This window comes from Pinus tabuliformis, chromosome 2_1 (assembly GCF_031772625.1).
Source record: "Pinus tabuliformis cultivar Carrire ecotype Pingquan chromosome 2_1, CPIR1, whole genome shotgun sequence".
Lineage (NCBI taxonomy): Eukaryota > Viridiplantae > Streptophyta > Pinopsida > Pinales > Pinaceae > Pinus > Pinus tabuliformis.
This window is the reverse complement of record NC_142299.1, coordinates 300729141-300739202: the sequence shown is the minus strand read 5'-3', so window position 1 is coordinate 300739202 and position 10062 is coordinate 300729141. Positions and strand designations below refer to the sequence as shown.

General features: G+C 39.4%; 1 protein-coding gene across 1 annotated transcript; it reads left to right on the top strand.

The window, feature by feature from the left end:
• Nucleotides 1-996: 996 nt before the first annotated feature.
• On the top strand, nt 997-5304 carry LOC149200000 (uncharacterized). The gene is made up of 3 exons (XM_089400804.1): nt 997-1288; nt 1643-2346; nt 2446-5304. Exons 1-3 carry the CDS (start codon nt 997-999, stop codon nt 5302-5304), a joined length of 3855 nt encoding a protein of 1284 aa, XP_089256930.1.
• The last annotated feature ends 4758 nt before the right edge of the window (nt 5305-10062 follow it).

Sequence of the window (10062 nt, the reverse complement as noted above, 5' to 3'; positions counted from 1 at the left end):
AAGTCCCAGTTTGGATATGATTGTTCTCTCTCCCTATAGATTATTGGGGTCTGAATGCCTTGAAACAAATAGGTGACCAGTTGGGAACATTTATCAAGGCCTCAGAAGCAACATTACAAAAGAGATATACATCCTATGCCAGAATTTGTGTTGAAATGGATGTTTCTAGGGCACTGCATGAGGGGCTCTGGCTAGAATACAGGGACGAGGATTATTTTCAGGCCATATATTATGAACATATTCCCTTCTGTTGTCGCAAATGTCATGAACATGGGCATCTGATGAGAGATTGTCCTCGGATTCGGAAGGAAGCAAAAACTGATACAACACAAGCTCCCAAAGACAAAGAAACCTTCATAAAGCCCATGTCTAGACAGAGAGCTAATAGAAGGAAGAACTTCAAAGGTTATACAGAAAGAAACAACCACAACAACCCTTTTTTGATCTTAGATCTTGAAACAGATTCGGAGGACAAGTATAAAACCCTAGCATCAGATGCAGGGCAGGATGAAAAGGAAGAACCACCCAGGGAAGGAACGGAAGAAGGGGATCTCAACAATGAAGTTCAAATGCAGGAGAGAACAGAGGAAACAGAGGAAGAAACTGACATGCTTACCAGTGACGGCGGGAGCGAGGATCAAGAATGGGAAGAGGCGCTAGCCAGGGAGGGAATGAACCTACCAGTAATTGCTGAGAACTGGAAGGCCCGAGGAATAGAGAATGCACCGGAAGAAGAAATCAGGAAGGTAAATGACCTATTCATAGCAAGGCAAAAAGCAGAATTAGAGAAGCAGAACAGGAAGCTAGGTATAGTGAAAGGCAACAGCCTTCATTCAAAAAGTCTCTTATGGAAATCATCCAGCTTGAAGGAGAAGAAAAGAAGAGGCCGTAGAACTAGTGGTGAAGTTCTACAGGAGCTTGGCATGATAATGATAAATTCAGGGAAGATGAAGGCGCTTAGCGCCTTCCAGTCCTTCCAATGAATATAAGTTAAATATGAAGATCATCTCGTGGAATGCGAGAGGGCTTAACAGCCTGGAAAAACACAGGATCTTAAAAAGAAAATTCCAGAAATACAAACCAGAGATCATGTTCTTACAAGAAACTAAATGTAGTAGCTCTAATATCAACAATCCTTGTAGAAAGCTTGGAAGGAATTCAGAAGTTTTAGAGATTGAAAGACAGGGACGAGAAGGAGGTCTAGCTACTATTTGGGACACAAGAGAAATCCAGATTGTATCAGCCGAGGCGAACAAACACTTCTTAGCGGTGGTTTTTCAGCCTACAGGTAACTCTGGTTCCTTCCTTTGTGTCAACATTTATGGTCCTCAGAAATTAGAAGACAAATTAAACTTTCTGAACTCATTAACCAAACTAATTGAGAGATATCCAAGATCTAAATGCATATTGGGGGGTGATTTCAATATGATAACCACCCTTCTGGAAAAGAAAGGGGGTTTGAGGAAACTCAATAGAGATGCGGAAGCTTTTACAAGGTTCATTGAAACCGTCAAAATGGTAGATATATACCCCAAAACCGGTATGTTTACCTGGAACAACAGAAGGGGGGGAGAGAGGCTGATAGCTTCGCGCTTAGATAGATTTTTAGTCTCAGAAAGCATCATATTGGATGGCATAACAGCAGAATCAGATATCCTTCCCAGTGGAGGGTCGGATCATTGGCCGATCTCGCTTACTGTTGAAGTTCAAGGGACTCCAAGGAACAAACCTTTCAGGTTTGAAAAATTCTGGTTAGACCATCCTGACTTCCTCAAGATGGTAGAGAAGTGGTGGGCTGAGCCTCTGGAGGCAAGAGGATCCAAAATGTTCAATCTCCAAAAGAGGCTGAAAGCAACCAAAGAAAAAATCAAAGAATGGAACCGAACAGTTTTTGGGAATATTTTCCAGGAAAAAGCCATTCTAGAGGACAAACTGGAACAGATTCATAGAGAGGGGGCAGCAGGCAACCACAGTGCCGAAGCAATGGAACAGGAAAAAGTTCTCTCTCAGCAATGGCACAAAAGATGCATTCAAGAAGAGACACTTTGGAAACAGAAATCTAGAATCCAGTGGCTTAAAGAGGGGGAGCAAAATACAAAATTCTTTCACAGGTCGGCTCTAGATCATAGAAATGTTAACAGGATTCTTGAGTTGAAAAACAATGCAGGGGAAACATTAAAAAATCACAATGATATATCTGCTCTACTATCGGATCACTTCAGCTCAATTGCACAGGAACCGCCCACAAACAGAGAGGAAGCCATAAGGGAAATAACAGCAGCCATTCCTAGATCCATTACCTTAGATCAAAATTGGGCCCTTTGCAGAGAAATCTCTCTGGAGGAGGTGGAGGAAGCAGTCCAGAGCATGCCTAATGATAAAGCACCAAGCCCAGATGGATTTACCATCAACTTCTACAAGGCTTGCTAGAACACTGTTAAACAGGAGGTATGGGAGGTTGTGGAGGATTCTCGACGATCAGGTACCATTCTAAAATCCGTCAATTCCACCTTTTTAGCGCTTATCCCCAAGGTTGAAGAAGCAAAGACACCTGATAAATTCAGACCTATTTCCCTTTCTAATGTTATCTATAAAATTATCTCGAAAGTCATAGCTAACAGACTCAAGTCGATTCTTCCTGGTATCATATCGGAAGAGCAGTCGGGGTACGTTGAGGGTAGGCAAATTCTAGATAACATCTTGCTACCGCAGGAGATGATTCATTCACTGCATTCGAGAAAAGAAGCAGGCATGTTGATGCAATTGGATTTATCAAAAGCATATGACAAAGTTAGCTCGAAGTACCTTGAAGCTGTTTTGGAGGCATTTGGTTTTTGCAGAACCTGGATCAAATGGATACTTGCTCTCATCAAATCTCCAAGATACTCTATCCTTGTCAATGGTGCTCCCTCAGCTCCTTTCACACCCTCGCGGGGAATAAGACAGGGGGATCCCCTTTCCCCTTTCCTATTTGTTATCCTAATGGAGGGCCTAAGCAGATTTATAGCTAAGAAAAAAGTTGAAGGATCTATAAAAGGTCTGCAACCAATCAGATCGTTACCAGCCACAACTCATCAACAGTTCGTGGACGATACCATGTTACATGGTACCCCCACTGTGAAGGAGGCCATGGCTTACAGGGGTATCCTTGATCTCTTCAGCCAAGCCTCTGGCATGGAGATAAATTTTTCCAAATCCACAATCTTTTTTTTCAACACTCATCCGGCAATTCAAGCTCATTTATCCCAGCTTCTCGGATTCAGAATCAGGTCCCTCCCTTCAAAATATCTAGGGGCCCCCTTGACTTTGAAACCTTGGCAGAAAACTCACTGGGAGAAGGTTCTTGCCAACATGGAGAAAAAATGCAGGCATTGGACGAACAGAGCCCTTAACCTGGCGGGTAGACTTATCCTCACCAAGGCAGTGTTGCAGGCAACTCCGCATTATTTACTTTCTATTCTTCCAGCTCCCAAGGGTGTCTTGCAACAAATGAGAAACATACAGAGATCCTTCTTATGGAATGGGAATGGGGATAAGAAGAAATGGGCTTTAGTGGCTTGGAACAAGCTTTGCCAGCCAAAATCTAAGGGGGGGCTAAATTTAGTTGATCCATCTGTGGTCAACAGAACCTGTGGAGCTAAAATTTGGTGGAAATGGATCAAAGAACCCAATTTACCCTGGGCAAGGCATTGGAGGGAAAAATACACTCCAGACTGTGATACTCAGGATCTCATAAGACTACAGGACCTCCCGGAAGGATCGTCAATTTGGAACCACGCCAGAAATAACAGGAGCTTAGTTCAGGAGAACAGCTTTTGGGAGATTCGTAATGGAAGGCTTGCCATGTTCTGGGAAGATGCATGGCAGCAACTCCCTAAACTGGACACCCCAGAGCTTGCTATCCTCAAGAGAACAAGTCAAAACGAGGGTCGATACAGAGTCAATCAATATTGGACCCAAAGCAACAGGGATCCGATATGGAGGGATTGGATCAATTTAAACCCAGGGAATACAGAGGAGAACGACGAGCATCTTCAGCAATTCAATGAGAGAATCCGCAAAAGAAAGATTCGAATAACTGAGGAAGATGATAAACTAAGATGGGGTTTAAAGGGTAATGGTAATTTTTCATTAAAAGAAGCTAGGGATTTAATTCAAGAGGAAGAACAGGTAGAAGTAGTGCCATGGCATAGCAAAGTGTGGGACAGTCTATTCTGGCCGAAAATCAGGACCTTCCTCTGGCTTTTAATGAGAAACAAGACTTTAACTTGGGACAACCTATGCAAGAAGGGTTTCAGGGGACCCTCAAGATGCCATATGTGCTTCGTCGAAGAGGAATCTATAAACCACCTGTTTAATGCTTGTGAATGGGCTAATCAGTTATGGAGCTGGATGGAAGGAATTATCAGGAGTTCTGACCGGGATAGAGAATCCATTCACAGAACCATCCTGAACTGGAGAAAAGACTTCTCCAGTATTCACAGAGTCAACAGCATATGGAAGTCTATTCCAGGCTTCCTTCTATGGTCAATTTGGAAGGAACGCAACCGCAGAGTTTTTCAAGACGAACACAGGAATATTGAATTCTCTAAAGATAACATAATAACTAACATACAACAGCTAATTCAAACTAAATGCAAAAAGGACTGCAACGAGAAACCTTCAGCTCAAGACTTACGCATTTTGAAGTGTTTTCGTCTGGAAGCCTCCAGCAGCATTGCAGCTTCAAGATACAGAGCGCAACCATCCTCACAGAACGAAAAATGGCAGAGGCCGCCGGAAGGGGGAATGAAACTAAATTTTGATGGAGCCTCGAGGGGCAATCCTGGCATGGCAGGAATTGGAGGTGCTTTACGTGACCAGCATGGAGAAATTCGGCACATATATTACAGAGCGCTTGGGGAGAGCACTAATAATGAAACAGAATTTGCAGCGCTCGAACATGGTCTGAGAATTTTAAAATCCCTTCAAATCTGCAATGTAATTGTGGAAGGGGATTCTGCTCTGGCCATTTCAACAGCTAAGAGAATTCAGGGAGGAACCAAGGTGAACAAAGCCACAAAGCATTGGCGGCTAGCCAAGGTGACGGAGAACATCGCAGAACTATTAGCTGGAATGGGAGGCTTAGTGTTTCATGCGGTAAGACGTAAGGCGAACGGGTTGGCGGACTACCTTGCGAACTGTGGCGTGGACGATCAGGACAGGGGATGGGACAGCTGTTGGGAGGAAGTGAACTGCCCGAACCTGAAGACGAAATGCTTACAGCTGGCACAACAAGATCTCCACGATACCGACCGGGCTTGACCGGCGTCGGTGCCTATCTCCGGGACCGCAATCCTGAGGCTTCCGGTAATAGAATGGGCTCTAATCAAGGGATATGGACGACAAGATATATGCGACGGTGGCCATTATGGCAAGAGAAGCCCAAATATGGAAACTATCAATTTGGTTCATGCCATGAGGGCCTCCGTAGAATACGCTTGCGAGGAAAGGACAGCTGGCTCAACCGTAACGGGGAGGCATGCAGCTACATTTATGTTAGGTCAGGAAGGAGATGTGGGTTTTGTGCGGATATCTTTCGTATTAATAACGAAAGTACCTCCACTCTGCAGCGAAAGGAAAAGAACATAATGGGAAATTCTTTGGACAACAGCTATTTAACGGAGAGCAGCAGCTCTGGCTCGCTCACCTCTGTTTATAGCACTACGAGAGATTACTACTTCCCTGCCCGCAGAAGAATTCATAGCGACAGGGTCAGAGTGTATAGCATGGAAGCGGGGAGCTGCAGATGTTCGGCGGCCCAGCAAGATCTTCGGTTTGCACAGAATATGTATGAAACCCGAGCAGCTACCAGGAGCAAACGTAAAATTGCGGAACTGGAAGCTGCTGTAAAAGAGGAAGAAGGCCAGCGTCCGGAAGGGTTCATAGCGGAGGAGGTTGATTGGTTGCATGACCCGGGAACTCCGTCCAAAAGAGCAACTCAGTATGTCCGAACGAAAGCGGAGAGCTGGCGAATCAAAACTCTCCTTGCGAAGGCCCTGGAATCTAAGGAGGACGGGAAGCAACCAGCTGGGAAAGGGAATTCTACTACGGAGGAGCAGTCTGCTAATTTCCATGAAATCCATGAGTCGCTGAGTCGCAGAATCTCTACAGTGCATGATGCTGTGGAGACCGTGAACAAGAAACTGACCCTGCTCATCAGGCTCCTGCGGCAAACTCTCAGCCCGGACCCCCTGATACAGGAGCAAAAGATGAAGGAGGCTCAGGAGTTCCAGTCCATGCAAGACATGCAAGCCAGGGTGGACAAGCATGTACTGGAAGTGGGCCTAGACACGGTCAGTCGCATTGGCGGTTTTCCTCGCCCCGACGGTTTCCCTTAGTTGCTTTATGGATGTGTTATGTCTTCTGTCATGTGCCTCGGTGTTAGGCTGGTTAATTATGTTTCTCTATATTTCTGTTATTTTCATGGCTTCGGCCTTATGCATGTTAGTAATGTCACTCTATCTCTGTCCAAGTTTTGATAGTGTCGTGGCTTCGGCCTTATGCTCGTTACTAATGTATTTCGGTCTCTATAAGAGTAAGCCGCCCTGTGTGGTGTGCAGCTCAGTTTTGACAGTTAAAGGCTGGTCATCAATATGTTTTCAATGGTAAATCTTGGAGTCGTTCTGCTTCGGCAGACTTTTTTGTAACATATTTTGTTTATATAATATACATATCTGACTTACAAAAAAAAAGAAATAAATTTAAATTTTTAATTTGTAAATAATATTAAGAATATTATAAATATTTCTTAAAGATTAAATCTTTATCATTCACTTAAATAGTTATGATCATTATAATAATTTATTTTTAGATGATTAGAAATTTATATTATTATAAATAATAGAAATTCAAATGATGATAGTAGATTGGAAATTGATATAATTATATTAGAATAAAATAAAGAGTTATTTTAATTTTAGATTAATTTGTATTTTTGAAAATATAAATTTATTTAAAATACAAAAATTGAAAAAATATATATATATATATATTTAGGAATTTATTCTTTTGAATAATAAATATAGAGATAAGAAAATTTTCATTAATTTTTTATATATAAAAAATTGATATTAAAATAATTTATTCAAAATAGATTCTCAAAAAATTAGACGTCTCTCCTAAAATATTTTAATATAAAAATGATTTATTATTATTATTATTTATTTTTTATTGATATAAAATTATTTTGTTTAAGTAAATAATAATGGTGTAAATTATAGTTTTATTTTTTGAAAATAAATTATGTATATGATTGAAAATAGTCACCCAAGTATTGACAGAGCCTAATAACCCTTTTAATAAAAATAAATATAGAATTATAGTACACATAAATTCTAATTATAAATATGTGCATTTTAATAACATTTATTTCCAAAAATAAACCAAAAACTATTATTAAAAAGCTATTATCAATAATAACTATCCATTTTTTAAATTACTACGAAGGAAATGTTAAATTTATATATTCACGAACATTCCATGTCACATACTACCTTCGCTCGATCGGCCGTTTGATCTTCCAACGGTACAATCTCGGAGTCAAACCTGAAGTCCACATGAGTTTCTTTATAATACGACCAGGGATCAAAATTGAACACGTCAGAGCCCTTCAAAGGGTCTCTGGCACGTCAGAGAAGTAGGGAGAAAATTTTACCAGTCAAAAAAAAATAAAAAATTGATTTTTGTCATTTAAACAAAAAATTGGAATAATATCTTAAAATTTTTTAAGAAGCGCTGTCAAATTGTCAACTTTTTTTTTAAATTTAATTTTTTCTGAAATTAGAATTTTAGGAATGTTGAATTTGTAAATTTCTTTTCATGTTAAAACTTAAATCCCATTTCAGAAACTCCCATTTCAAAAACAACAGTTTCCTTTTGAGTTTTTTTTTTTTAATTGTGCATATGATGCAAGTTCTTATTAATTATTATGTCACAATTACCCTTTCATACAATTACATTTGGCAGTTTTTGAGTTGCTCCCATTTCAAAAACAACAGTTTCTTTTTGAGTTGTTTTTTCTAATTGTGCATATGATGGAAGTTCTTATTAATTATTATGTCACAATTACCCTTTGATACCATTACATTTGGTAGTTTCAATTGAGAGCGACTAGATGTCAATATGGGCCATGTATTAGGTCTGTAATTTCACTGGGTTGTGCCTGAAGGCTGCCCAAAGCAAGGTTTGATGACGATTTATGCCGGACAGGAGCATAGATTCATCATTCAGCAAATGCCTGTCAAGCAAGGTTTAAGCACGATTTATGCTTGGAGAGGAGCGCATTCAACATGCTTCCTAACATACTGGATTTGATTTGTTTGCGGATTCCCAATTCCTGGTATGTTTTCATATTAAAAAAGGAGATACCAAAATCATATACACCTTTGTACACTCTTCTGTTGAATCCTAAACCTGTTTAGAATTTTACTGAATTTTTTCATTCATGCAATAAACTTAAATTTAATTGAGCTACTTGTATATGGGCTTGAACGTTCTGGTCACAAAAATTTCCTACAAAATTAATCCTTATCTGAACTGGAGCAGGAATATAGGTCTCCTATTTATCCATTAATGGTAAATGCATCCCATATATTAGTTGCGGCTCATATCAGACCTGCGTTATACACAACATCCATGGGGTTGTTGTTCCACCATTCTCCTGTGAAAAAATAAAAAGAAATTTGAAAATAATTTACTGTTGTCAATTGAATTGCTCTTTTTTTTATGCTTTTCATTATAGAAGTGCGACCTGAATATGTACCCTTCTAAATGAAATTAAGACCTGCCCTTCAAATTTGATCACTGAATACGACCATCGTCTGCAATAAAAGGCAGAAAGCAGGGATTACTAACTCGATCTCCGAGGTTGAGGGTTCTGGAAATCGTGCGTGCATTACGTACAACCATAGTCTGCAACAAAAAGGCAAAAAGGAAGGATTACTAACTCGATCTACAAGGTCGAGGGTTCTGGAAATCGCGCATGCATTACAGAACACAAAATTAAATATACCTAACAACTCTGCCAGGTAAATTCACTCTCTGTTTGCTCATGTTTCGTTCATTCATTCGTTACAGGGGATATATTCATTGTATATTTCATTAATAAATACCCAAAAGCGGGTTTTAATGCAAAATATATCAATGATTATATATTTGCAGTCTTGCGATCGATTAGAGATTTCTATAAATCTTGCATTAAAGAACAGAAAAATAAAGACAACTCACCATTTGTGCTAGGTAAATTCACTCTCCCATGTTTCATTCCTTCTAGAGTGTATATTCATTGTATATATTATTAATCAATACCCAAATTTTGGTATATTATTAATTAATACCCAAAAGCGCTCGTTTAAAGCAGATAGTAAGGATTACGAACTCGATCTCTAAGCTCGAACAGAGAAATAAATAAATATACGTCACCACTCAGCCAGGTAACTTTACGATCTGCTGGTTCATGTTTCATTAGTTATAGGGGATATATTCATTGTATATATCTGTTGGGAATAATGCTTAATTAGTTATGTAAATTTCTATTTAGTGTTCTCTGCAAAAATAAGGCAGCAAATTGTTAGCTGCAGTAGTGCTGGAAAATAAGGCAGCAAATTGTTAGCTGCAGTAGTGCTGGAAATTAGTTGTAGATTGATTGCAGAGTTGATTGACAAATATTTTAGTAATAGTTTTAGTATTTAAGAATGTAGTTTATAGTTGAATTAAATATATGAGATTTGCAGCATTTGTTAGCTCACATAGTCACTGTGTTTTTAATTGTTTTATCTTTTATATGTTTTTTTCTTCATAGTACTGTTTTCTCATTTGGCTGGAAATAAGTCATTTCATATTCTACATGTGGTATCAGAGCAGGTAAAATTATTTTGGGTTAAAGTTGTATTGTTGGAATTTCGCCAAAGTTAATCATGTCGAATTCTAACCAGATGCTAGTTCCAGAATTTGATGGCAACGATTATGATTATTGGTGCATTAAGATGCTAACCTTTTTGATTGGAAAAGATTTGTGGGAGA